The following is a 13,655-nucleotide window of genomic DNA, read 5'->3' as shown; positions in this document are numbered from 1 at the left end:
TATTTTTTAATATTAAAAATAAATATTCTAAAAAAGACAGGTTTTTTTTTGTGTAACTTTCCAAGTGCCAGGTGAAACAAATAACGCGTGCATGTGAATGAAAAGGGCTATAAGGGGTAATTCTTCAACATCTAACAGAAATGGATGGATACTAACAGATTTTGCCAAGGAATTAAAAAATATTAAATTTAGGTAGTTAAATTTTTAATTGAACATTGGTCTACAGAGGAGATGGTGCCTTTTATTGGTAATTTATTAATAAATTTAAATTATGATTTATGTGATTCGTATGTTGTAAATACTGATGGTATAGAAATGTCGATCGACGACAACATGACCTGCGAAAATCACGAAGAAGCCGACACGAAGATAGTTCATCACGTATGTAAGCTTAATACATTAGCAAAGACTAGCAATGTTCTTATTAAAACTTCTGATACAGATGTTTTGATAATTATGCTTGGATACATGGATCATCTCCAAAGTGACGATCTAGAGATTTTTATGGAGTATGGTACTGGAAATTTTAAAATATACATAAATATAACGAAGCTACATACGGAATTAGAGCCATCTTTATGTACGAGATTGTTTGCCTCAATCAGTTTATGATTGCTATAGTTTATCAGCGAACCAAAGAGAATTTCAGATATATTGCTGAGGGTAAGCTTACATACATGTTCTTTTTATAACTGAAACCTTTTTTTTAGTTAACTCAATTTTCCGCTTCTTCGTGTGCCTCATCCTTTCATAACAATGGCCATCATCACGGCCCATTTTATTCTCTCTGCAGCGATTCTGAAGAGTTCTATCATTGTTTTTAACACTCCACTACTTTAAAATTTTCAACCAGGATATGCATCGTCTTCCCGGTTCTCTTTTTTCTAGCACTTTTCCTTATATAACCAATCACATCACGTTTTTTATTTCTTAGTATATGACCAAAGTAGCTCATTTTTCTTTCCTTCATAGTGTTGAGTATTAATTTTTCCTTTTTCATCTTTCTTAATGTTTCCGTGTTTGTTACGTGTTGTGTCCATGATATTTTTTATATTATTCGATGACACCATATCTCAACAATGGCAAGTCTTTTTTCAGATGCGCCCGTGATTGTCCAGGCTTCGACTCCGTATAAAAGGAGAGAGAATACGTAGCAACTCAATTAATTAATTTTTAATTAATTCTAAATATATATTACAGATCATGTAGAAGAGGAATCTGAGTCTCGAGTGGAGTCTGACGAAGAAGAAGAGAATGAATATTTAAGCTTAGATGAGGAGTTTGAAGAAGTAGTACAAGATTCGGACACATAATTAATTTAGTTTATAGTTTTATGCTTCTCTACACCTATATATTTATAATAATAAATTTGTATTTTTCTGTCATATTTGCAAAATCTATTGTATAGTACGTATTATTTTCCTTTAATTAATAAAAAGTTACTTAAGAAACTATAATATATAATTACTCAAACGTTTCAGGCACAACAACATGGGTATCGCCAGGTCGCGTGATTTTTCTCGAGCGAACGGACTCTCTCAGCTACAATATAGGACGCAAACAGCTATCGGTATACGCTCTTTCTCACACTGCTGCTTACCTATAGCGCTTTTCATTTACATGCTCGCTTAATTTGTTTAATCACCTGGCAGTTGAAAAATTTCACCAAAAAAAAACCTGTCTTTTTAGAATATATATTTTTAATATTAAAAAATACCCTGTCAAAATAACAATTGCACCTCCCTGTCCGGAAGGAATGTACATCATAGCCATGTATGTATAGTTGTATATTTTATACTCGTTAATAGTATGTACAGATTCAGATGAAATCTTCTGAAGTTCAGATGCACCCCCTGAAAATAATCCTGTTGCGCCCATGCAAGTACCTTGCAGAGTTAAAATCGTCCTCAAATCGCGTGGCCTGTTTATTTTCTTTATATTTGAATATTTAAATTTACTTTAAAGTCACGTCAATGATATTTTTTGTAATAACAATTATTTACCCTTTTTTTAACTTTGGGGGGATTTTTGGGGAAAATAACCGCTACCCTCCAGCCAGACCGGGATTTTTGTATTAGGCTATCATGGAAGAGTCACCCAAAAAAATTTCAGGTTGCCTAAAATACCTACTCAAAAATGTCTCACAGCTCTTAGGCTATTACACTAAAATCACAATAATATATCAACAATATAATAAATCAAAATCAACAATATAATAAATGTACTATATAGAAATAAACAAATCAAGACACGTTGAATGTTTGAGGAGCACTCCCAAATCATGATTCGGAAGTGCTCCCCATGCTTGTTTATTTCTAGTGCATCTTTATTGTGATTGTAGTGTAGACAGTTGTGTCCCAGATAAGCGACTCGATTATACTAGTTCACCTTAATCAATAAATATTTGTCTTAACCCCTTAAGAAACTAGCCCGAGATAATTATTTTTGCACTTTTATCTAAAAATATAATCAACCCGAAAAATCTTGTTTTGGGCTATTTAGTGGGAATTTAAGCGATTTATTTCGTTTCTTCTCTCTGGGTTTTTGGAATTTGAACATAGACGCAGTAGTGACTCTGCTATTTACCGCCAGAAATGAAGAACTAACTTAACAAAAATGAAGTTATCGCGTTTCAAAAAGGAAAGACAATAGTAATGAAGTGGAAGGATAAACGGAAGGTTTGCGTGCTGTCAACATTGCATAATGACGAAATGATTACTAAAGAAAGGCGAGGAAAGGAGATAAAAAAACCTAGGATTTTTCAAGTCTACAACAATACTATGGGTGACATCGACAGAGTCGACCAACATCTTGCTGATTACCCTGTAACAGGAAGCGTGAAAAGAGGTATTACAAAAAAATATTCTTCGACCTTCTTGTACATACTTAATGGAACGCTTTTGTGCTGCACAAGAAAAGCGGAGAGCTAGGAACGCACACTCAATTTCGAGAGGGTTTGATTACGCAACTGGTTTAGGTTGGATACATAGATTGAGGTATGTCAAGAGGAAGAATTTCGACACTTCTAAACCCACTTAGACTTACCGGTCGACATTTCTCAGAAGTATTTTCTGTCACAAGGAAAAAAGCTCATCCAAAGTGTATAGTGTGTTGGGCGCAATAACGCAAAGGATGTATGCGGAGAAAAGTTAAGGAGCTAATCAAGGTACTACTGTCCTGATTGCGATGTAGGACATTGTGGGAAGCCCTGCTTCAAGACGTATCATACGGTAGCTAACTTTTAGTTTCTCTTGTTGGTGTTCATTATTATTGAAAAAGAAATCGAAAAAAAAAATAAAAAACAAAGAAGAAATCAACATTTTATGACATTTTTGAATTCTGCAAGAAGTAAAGAAGCAAATGCATTAATAAAATAATGAGTTTTTTGTGATCATATAAATGGTTTGTTAAGAAGTTAATCCTGCAAATATGTTGATCGCCTAATGTAAATGCCTGATTTTAGATTAGGGGTTGAAGTACGGAGAACAGTCAGGCCACTTATTAATCCTCTACGTCCGATCCATCGATTTAGAGGATTTGCATTCAAAAAATCTCTGACTCATCGATAAAAGATACTTAGTAATCTGGTGACTTAGTAAAAAATATCAATAATTTGGTTACTTAATTGGTTACTTAGTGACATTAAGTTATTACCGGTCAAGTTTGCTTCTATGGAAAAGGGACCTATAAACGCATTTTGGACATACACAGTGCCTTTGCTATGGCAGTTTCAGATGATTCCTTTAACTCAGTTTAAACGTTTTCTCTAATAACTTCGTTTCTTGCGATTCACGGTCTTCGAGTTTTTTGACAATCGGTGAAAATTTTTGACATCCCAGTTGCTACAGAATATTCCCATATTTTAATATCCGCTAAACGTGATATGAGATTCCTTTCTAGATAAAAAAAACTTTAAAAAATAATATTACACATTTGACCATAACCGATTAATATTAAAATATTATTTTTTTTTACTTAAATCAACGATTTTTAATATATACAACCTATTTCTGTGAATTGGCTGTGTAATAGTTACCTACTAGATAGTGCTAGTTTGTTTCTTATAGGTCTGGATCCCGCATATGAAAAAAAGTTGATTAATAGAAAGCTGCAAATTTGTTAATAGCTTAAGAGTGTCTAGTCAGACAAACTTTGATATATAGGAACACTGGAATAAAGAAAGTTTTAATTGTGGAGCAGGTTAAAAATTTGGAACGGTCAGACCATGAAAACGTCACATGTATTTTGTCCGACAGGACTTCCAATTGATTTATTACCCTTTCATTAAACTCTCATGTAAAAATCAGGAATTACAGGAATTATGACAGGTGATAAATAGCAGTCTGATTTTTGCATGAGAGTTTAATGAAAGGGTGACAAATCAATTGGAAATTCTGTCGGACAAAATACATGTGACGTTTTCGTGGTCACACAACTGTGACCTGTTCCACAATTAAAACTTCCCCTGTTCCAGTGTTCCCATATATCAAAGTTTGTCCAACTAGACACCCTTAAGCTATTAACCAATTTTCAGCTTGCTATTAATCAACTCCTTTTTTATACGCGGGATCCAAACCTATTAGTAAAATCTTTTAATAAAAAACCTTTGGACACAAGTTAATGTTTTTATTCTCATTAAGCTAGTAAATAAATGAATTAAGCATATTAGGTATTTTGTTTTACTTTGATTTACTGCCCAACGCCTGTTAGATGCTCTCTTAGTTAACTTCGCAAATTATTTCTTTAAATTGTTTAAGTATATGCCCATCAATTTCATGTTAATTGTCAGCGTACACCACAAGTTGCGACATGGAGGTTATAATATTGTACCTCTTCTTTCAGTAGCGCTTATCGTTCCCTCTATACAACCCGGTCTATATAGACATTTGAAATAACAAAAATTGGCGGAGAGACAAATTTTGGTGGAGAGCTAAGGTATATCATAACAAATAAAGTTTTAAAAGTCCCCATCGATCCCATGTGTGCAACAAAAGTTATTCGGGGTCAAAGTCAAAATTTGAGTTTTTTTGGATTTTTTTCGAAAACGGTAAGTTACGGAAGAAACGGAAAGGAACTTAAACCAAAGTTCCAGATCTTAAAATTCTCTACAAAAATAATAGTCATTACTATTTTTTTCCTAATAGTTGCCATTCCTGAGATATCGCGATTCAAAGAGTCACATTATACATGATATGCACACGTTTCCACACCACCTACTGTGAGGTAGTGTACTCGGCGCGATTTTTTACCGTGGTTTCCCCTGTAGGCCTACTCCACTAACTGTTTTGACCATTTTAGGATAATTTAAGGAAACAATACCGGTCAAGTTCTAGATATTACCTTATTATTGATATCGATTATTGATATTGCTATTGATTAGTAGGTTAACTGTTGCATTGATTTCTTTAGATATTTTAATCAGATTCATATTCTTGAAAGTCTACTTTAACAGTCAAGTCTTGTTCGATTTCATCTTCTTCCTCTTCCTCTTGTTGGATGTTCAAAAATTGTTCAAATGTGACTGAGCCATTGGTCTCTTCATTAAAAACACAGAAGTCTTCCTCTGTTGTACTAAACTGGACATTTGAGCAAGACTGACCTTGGCAGTCGGTACACGCTAGAGAACACAGCAACCCGACTTTTTTACATCCACATTTGACACTACAACCTTTTTTTCAATTGCAAAAAATAGTGTTAAGGAGTTTTTCTGGAGCAGGTGGAAGTAAGGTTTTAATCGGTTCCAGAGTATTATCTATTAATTTCCAACCGCAGTCTTCTGGATTGAGTTCATTGCCTAGCCATGTTTGAACTCTGGTAACTCGATACAAATGTTGAAAAGCAGATGCTGATGTTAGATATGTCATAAGACATGATAGTTTTGCTTGTTTCTTTTTTCGCGTATTTTTTATAAAAGTTAAATATCGGTATTTATCAAGACAACTAATTTTTTTGGAACTCCATAAACCGCAAGAAGAAAGCGAATTCCTTCTGTAATTATTGTTTGCGGTGTGGAATCAAGTTCTGTAAAAACTTTACAGCAGTCAGTCAAATCTTTTTTTTTTCGAATAATTTAAGTACTGACGTTTTGCCCCTTCTGTACATTGCTGACGTAGTGTCGCAGCCGGTTATCGCATGTAAAAATAAAATGCACTTTTGGCATTTGGGTTACTCCGATAAACTTTTCAAAGAATATATCTCTGTTCGCTGTTGAGTCCTTCCAGGTTTCAGAAAATAAATAACTTTTTCTACTGGAGTCCTTGCAGTAAGCAGTACTAACAAATCAACACCTTCACCAACTACAATTGTTGTGTTTGTTACCTTAAATTTTTCAATTGCTGTCTCAATTATAAGGACATCTGCGTCATTTGTAGCTTGTTTCACTTCAATATTCGCAGCTGTTAATTTGTCAGTTAACATGGAAATGAAACGAGATTTATTATTAATGTCATCGAAAAATTGTTGTTGATTCGATGCAACTGTTATATTTTCATCAAAGATAATCTCGGAACCCGATGATGTTTTTGTAGTTTGACGACGTTGTTCTGCAGCTTTAATATTCTTTGCCGAGTCACTGTGTAACGGTCCACCCGTTATAATATCATTTTTAGCGCTTTAAGTATTTTGAAAATTATTTTCTCTGGAGCGCTTAATTAAACTTCTCTAATTTTCTTATATTTTAAGAAAATTATTTTAAATACGTCACCATTCAACCAATTTAAAACTATCTTTTGGATTTGTTGGATTGGCAGCGGCCCTCTGGGGGTCAACACTCTTTCGCGTTCTGAGATAAATTTGACATTTCCTAGTGGGAGACGTCAAGTGTCAAGTTCACTGACCACTTGATTTGTGAGCCCGGAATAGGTCGGTCACAGTACCCAAATGGCGGAATCTTTCTCTTAAGTACTAAGCCTTTATTGGGAAATAAAGTTCCCGAGGATGTACATGGTGTTCGCAGTGTTTTCCCAGAATCCACCCAGTGTTTTATAGAGGAAAACAATAATGAAGAACTGAGAGATCCGGTAAATGTATTTCTCGTGATCATCTTTCAGTGCGTCACAGTTTTTCGATTTCTTTCTAACGCATTAAATTGTATGTGACAGAAAAAAAGGCACGTCGGTGATTACATTTCGTCAGTGACATTTTTATAAAATTTATTCTAGTTATTCTAGTTGTCGATAGATGGCGCCATAATAAAAAAATAGTTTTTTTAATTAGATAATAATATTACAAATATAATCTGTATAATTTATAAGACTATACAAATCAAAGAAAATACCATTTTATAAATGCAAGAAACACTTTTGATTTGTTTTTATTCCAAATTGAAAATAAAATGTGACAACTGTCAGATTTAACTAAAATGTCATGTTAGAATAAATGTTATAAATGTGTATTATCACGGACTTACCCTTTTTCCTATCATTTGTTACGCACTGAAAAATGATCATGAGAAATACTGTAGATACATATTTTTTTGACATCATGAGGTTAATGATATTGCATGTTACATTATTTCTACATTTTATAAAATATTTCTTCCAATTCAATTTTCCTAGTAAATTTATTCAGCAAATTTAGTAGGTATCTTTTAATTATTTCAATATCTTTAAGTAATACTCATTCAGAGAAAATCCTAACCTTAACTTTTAAGCTATTAATCTGTAGGTGTCTTTGATATCTCTATATTTTATTGCAACATCTAATAATATTATGGTATAGTTAGACCCAAACCCAGACATCCAAAATGAAAGTTATCCTCCAACACCAAATTGTTCTATATGGTCCACATAATGTTCAGAAAAAAGTCACACCATTTTGAGCGTCGGGTTTGGGGGGGGAGAGGGGGGAGAAATCTGTAAATTCGTAGTTTTTTACGTTTTTCGTCAATATTTCTAAAACTATGCGGTTTAGCATGAACAATCCGCTATACAAAATTGTTCTACATTAAATTGGAAATAAAAAAGGTGCTATGCATAACCCTTCTAAAATTAACAGTTCCAAAGTTACAGAGGTAGTATAGTATAATTGGTCCAAAAAAGGCCTTACCCAGACATCCAAAGTAAAAGTTTTCATTCAACACCAACTTGTTCTATATGGTCCACATATTGTTCAGTAAAAAGTTACACCATTTTGAGCGTCCGGTTTGGGGGGGGGAGATGGGGGAGAAGTCGGTAAATTAGTAGTTTTTTTAGGTTTTTCGTCAATATTTCTAAAACTATGCATTCGCGTAAAGAATGTTCTATAGAAAAATGTTCTACGTAAAATTTAAAACAAAAAAGATTCTATACATAATTGTCATAAAATCAACGGTTCCAGAGTTATGGAGGGTGAAATGTGGAGGTTTTCGATACTTTTTATATTTACCGATTTCTCCTCCCTCTCCCCCCCAAATCCGACGCTCAAAATGGTGTGACTTTTTTCTGAACATTATGTGGACCATATAGAACAATTTGGTGTTGGAGGATAACTTTCACTTTTGATGTCTGGGTTTTTGGTATAGTTATGCCATACATTGCCCAAAAAATATAAAAAGTATCGAAAACCTCGACTTTTCACCCTCCGTAACTCTGGAACCGTAAATTATATCACAATTATGTATAGAACATTTTTGGTTTCGAATTTCATGTAGAACATTTTTGTATATAACATTGTTTACGCTAAAGCATAGTTTTAGAAATATTGACGAAAAACGTAAAAAAAACTACTAATTTACCGACTTCTCCCCCATCTCCCTCTCAAACCGGACGTTCAAAATGGTGTAACTTTTTACTGAGCAATATGTGGACCATACAGAACAATTTGGTGTTGGAGGAGAACCTTTACTTTGGATGTTTGGGTTAGACCTTTTTTTGGACCAGTTATACTATACTACCTCCGTAACTTTGGGACCATTCATTTTAGAAAGATTATGCATAGGGCCTTTTTTATTTCAAATTTAATGTAGAACAATTTTGTACAGATGGTTGTTCATGCTAAACCGCATAGTTTTAGAAATATTGACGAAAAACGTAAAAAACTACGAATTTACCGATTTCTCCCCTCTCCCCCCAAACCCGACGCTCAAAATAGTGTGACTTTTTTCTGGACATTTTGTGGACCATATAGAACAATTTGGTGTTGAAGGATAACTTTCACTTTGGATGTCTGGGTTATGCCATCTTTTGGATCAACTATACTATACTATAAGTATCCTATAATTATTTTAAAGAAATCATATTAGTTCGTTACTCTAATTTGAAATTTTCACATATTTCGCTCTGAAGGTCAATTATTGGTCACGTACTATTCAATAATGAATGTTTTTCTTGTATGTTAATGGCCCTTTTTTACATTACAATCTATATTAAAAACCACTTCTTAGTTTCTCTTTTTTCTCCTTTAACTTTTTCCTAGACTTTTACATTGAAACTAAGACTGGAAAATATTTGTTTTAGCCTTTTGGGGAAATAATACACTACAACATGGGAAGTCATAGACCCTCATCCACCTGAGAGGAACCTATTCCGGCTCCAGTCAAGTCACTCTGGGAGTATGTCATTTGGGAAACACTTGGGGCGTTCCTGCTCCTGATTTTCATTCTACACCTGGACATATAGGAGGTATCGTTTCGTACTAGTCCTGTCGCCAGGGGGGGGTACAACGGCCTCCTTTATTCAGATGGACTTACCCAAGTTTTTTTCATGTATTTTGACCCGTAGAATACGAATTTTTTGGGTAACAGTTGATCAGGATGTGGATAAGATTGTTATTGACCAAGAACTTGAGGAATTACATAACAGAGGTTTCTCACAAAACAAAACATTTTTTTATATTTTTTGGGTCATTCTAAGTAAAAAATGTTCTAACAAGTTTTCCCGTAGGATGCTCAGTTTTCGAGATAAACGCGGTTGAACTTTCAAAAAATCGAAAAACTGCAATTTTTAAACCCGAATAACTTTTGATTAAAAAATAAAATAGCAATTCTGCTTAGCGCCTTTGAAAGTTCAAGTCAAACTATATCGGTTTTGATTATTTGCATTGCTAAAAATTTATTGTGTTATTGTTAAACAAAGCTACAAACACCTAGTGCGTGAGTGATGTTTTCTATGATTTCTCATTTAAAATCTAACGAGTAGGTAGAATAGGTACTAGTGCAATCGAGGCTATTTCTACGTAGCATGCGTTAAAATGCATGTAAAGGCACGGGAAACACTATGTGTTTATAGCTTTGTTAAACAATAAAAAAATAAATTTTTAGCAATGCAAATAATTAAAACCGATATAATTTAACTTAAACTTTCAAATGCGGTAAGCAGACTGGCTATTTTATTTTTTAATCAAAAGTTATTCGGGTTCAAAAATTGCAATTTTTCTATTTTTTTAAAGTTCAACCGCGGTTATCTCGAAAACTAGCCATCCTACGAAAAAAATTGTAGAAACATGTTTTGCTTAGAATGACCCAAAAAATACCAAAAAATGTTTTGTTTTGCGAGAGATCGCGGTTATGTAATTCCTCAAGTTCTTGGTCAATAACAATCTTATCGACATCCGGATCAACTGTTACCCAAAAAATTCGTATTCTACGGGTCAAAATACATGAAAAAAACTTGGGTAAGTCCATCTGAATAAAGGAGGCCGTTGTACCCCCCTGGCGACAGGACTGTACCACACAGGTGTTCGTTTTGGGATGCAGTAACGGACTTTTTAGGAGTCATTTGGATTTGTTTGGGAACATTTGAGTTTGTGTGGATTTTAGTAACTATAGTGTTTTATATTTCGGACTTTTAGTAATGCACTATGTTTATTAATATTTTTTCAGATTTAGCTGCCTGTATTTTTTTATATAACATATTTGTTTATTAATGTATTAGGTTCCCAAACTTATTTACGATCATATGGTACGTTACATTGTGCACAAGGTAATAAGCCTAGAAAATTAGATTTCTATACATTATTGGTTTGATATTTATTTTGTAATATTACTTGCTTGTTTCCCAAATATTTTATTGTTATTCACTTTATTCCATTTGTTCGGTTAATTTAGGTCATCTTTTCAGTATTTATCTCAACTACATTTCTCTTTCATTCATTGTATATTTAACTTTGCTTATTCATTATTGTATTTTCTCTTAGTGAGGCTTGGGCCTATTTATTTTTATTATTTTCATCTTTGTCGGTTTCAATTTAGTGGTATGTACGTAGCAAGCGTACTATAACCATTTGGTAGAAGTCTCATGTGAGTTGTACCCTATATGTAAGTAAGAGGTACTTATGTAATTTTGTAACAGATAACATTTTTGTTGTTATCTCAAATATAACTTTGTATAACTTATGTCATTTTATAGTCACATGATACGCACTTGGTGTAACTCAGAGATTGTCAGAAATCTAGTAGTTATTTTTCATAAATATTTACTAATTTTGTATATCATTAATTTTATTATTCCTTTATGTTCACTATAACAGATTTAATATATTTAATATTTGACAGCAGTGTAAGTTACCTGGGAGAATGATCGAAGATCATTTTCATGGCGCCCATGATTTGTTAGTTTTATTTATTTTGTTCGTCTTTAGCAATTATTCATCTTCATTCATTTTCAGTACCTTATTATTATTTTATTATCTCATCTTTTAGTCATCATAACTATCTACTTAAAGCTACTGTTCTTCGACAGGCATGCAAACGAGCCCTATCCATCCTTGAGTGTCAAGTTATTCTCTTGCATCTCTTGCTAGCCAATTATATTCAGTTTGCCTCTGTCTCTACATCCTTCCACTTTCCTCCACCAATACTATTGGAAAGTAGTATTTTTCCTACTGCGGCTTCTCCACGTAGAAGCCACTTCACTATCTTCTTTACATCCCATCTATTTTCATTTTGTCCCATTAGTTACTTCCTTTTTCCTGACTTCTGTTGGAGTACCTATATCTTTCTTTTTACTTTCACTCCAACAGAAGTTTTCTATTACTTGTTACAACTGTAGCCGTCAAATACCACTGTCACTGGAAGCCCGTAATGTCTGCTAATATTGGTAGACGCTTGTAATAAGTACTTATATTCACTTGAACTGAACCTTTAGCACTAAAAGAAACAGATAATATGAACAAGACCTACGGACAATAGAGTAGCCATGGTTTACAATAGACAATATGTTCTTTTTTAAACAATGGCATAGCCAAATGTTTTTCAAGGCCACGTGGATAGAGGAGATTCAGTTTGGGACTGATTATCTTTTGAAGAAATATTTTCAGAATAGTATAATATATTATATAAAAGAGACACAAATAGGCCTTTATACTTGTCTTAAGTACCACATTGTGTATACAGAGTGAGTTTTATGTATGGAAACACTCAATTATCTTGAAAACGGCTTGGACAATTTTTATATATTTTGGTAGGTAGGGGTTTTATAATGCGGCCGATATTATAGTGTTAATTACATTGTTGTCATATTTTCCGTTTTTCTGGAAATCAAATAAACTTTCTTATTTCAAATACAACACCCTGTATATTTTTTGCTTTTTGAAGTCCTTAAGAAATACTGATTATTTTTTATGTTATATTCCCTATACCTAAATGCCATAATTTCGGAGTTAATGCTACATCTATTTAAAAAAAAATTAACAAATTATAAAAATCAATTTTTTTGGCCCGGGTAAACACTATTTTAGGTCCTTTGGATCATTGGAAACAAAAAAGATCTTTTGGAATTTTTTTCTAAAATTAATCGTTTCCGAGTTCTAAACGATTTAAAACTGAAAAAAATCAAATAATGACGATTTTCAAGGTTCAAGAACACAAGTAAAAAATATAATTTTTAAAATTTTAAAGTACGTAGATTCAAGCCCAACTCTTCTTCTAATAGCTTACCATAAGATTTTTTGCCTCCTTTTATTGTATAACATTGCTTTTAATTTTTAATGAAATGCATATGTGAGGACGGGCCATCGGGCTGCATTAACAACTAAAAAACAATGTTTTAAAATGAAACAATCTCAAATTTCTTATCGGTAACTGATAAAAAAAGCCTTAAGCTTGAATTTGGGTACTTCGCAGTTTCAAAAATAATATTGTTAATTTGTGTTTTTGAACCTTGAATATCATCATTATTCAGTTTTTTTCAGTTTTAAATTGTTTATAATTTGGAAACGATTAATTTTAGGGAAAAATTACAAAAGACCTTTTTTGTTCCCAATGATCCAAACAACCTAAATAGTGTTTACTCGGGCCAAAAAAATTGATTTTTATAATTTGTTAAATTTTATTTTTAAATAAATATAGCAATAACTTCGAACTTATGGCATTTAGGTATAGGGAATATAACATTAAAAATAATCGGTATTTCTTAAGGACTTCAAAACGCAAAAAATATACAGTATGTTCCATTTGAAATACGAAAGTTCATTAGATTTCCAGAAAAACGGAAAATATGACAACAATGTAATTAGCAGTATAGTATCGACCGCATTAGAAAACCTCCACCTACCTAAATCTATAAAAATCATGGAAGCCGTTCTCGAGATAATTGAGTGTTTCCATACATAAAACTCACTCTGTATACGTGGCTTATGTATAATGTACATAATGTGCATAATGTATAAAGTAACTTTTAAAATCGCGATATCTCAGGAAAAAAGTTTAAGGACTTTTTTGTAGAGAATGTTAAGATCTA

General features: G+C 32.9%; 1 protein-coding gene across 1 annotated transcript; it reads left to right on the top strand.

The window, feature by feature from the left end:
• The first annotated feature begins 315 nt into the window (after window positions 1–315).
• On the top strand, window positions 316–9,591 carry LOC126880849 (uncharacterized). Its single transcript, XM_050644917.1, has 3 exons — window positions 316–381; window positions 6,807–7,019; window positions 9,435–9,591. The coding sequence occupies exons 1-3, from the start codon at window positions 316–318 to the stop codon at window positions 9,489–9,491; spliced, it is 336 nt and encodes a 111-aa protein (XP_050500874.1). The 3' UTR covers window positions 9,492–9,591.
• The last annotated feature ends 4,064 nt before the right edge of the window (window positions 9,592–13,655 follow it).

This window comes from Diabrotica virgifera, chromosome 2 (assembly GCF_917563875.1).
Source record: "Diabrotica virgifera virgifera chromosome 2, PGI_DIABVI_V3a".
Taxonomy (NCBI): Eukaryota; Metazoa; Arthropoda; class Insecta; order Coleoptera; family Chrysomelidae; genus Diabrotica; species Diabrotica virgifera.
The sequence above is the reverse complement of the archived record's forward strand: the minus strand, read 5'-3'. Positions and strand labels throughout refer to the sequence as shown.

Excerpts from the sequence above, each read along its gene's own strand:
- LOC126880849 (XM_050644917.1), top strand. The coding sequence starts at position 316 with ATGTCGATCGACGACAACATGACCTGCGAAAATCACGAAGAAGCCGAC. Across the intron at positions 382-6,806 it reads ACACGAAGATAGTTCATCAC|TGGGAGACGTCAAGTGTCAA; the intron begins GTATGTAAGCTT and ends GACATTTCCTAG. Across the intron at positions 7,020-9,434 it reads ATGAAGAACTGAGAGATCCG|CCTTTTGGGGAAATAATACA; the intron begins GTAAATGTATTT and ends TATTTGTTTTAG.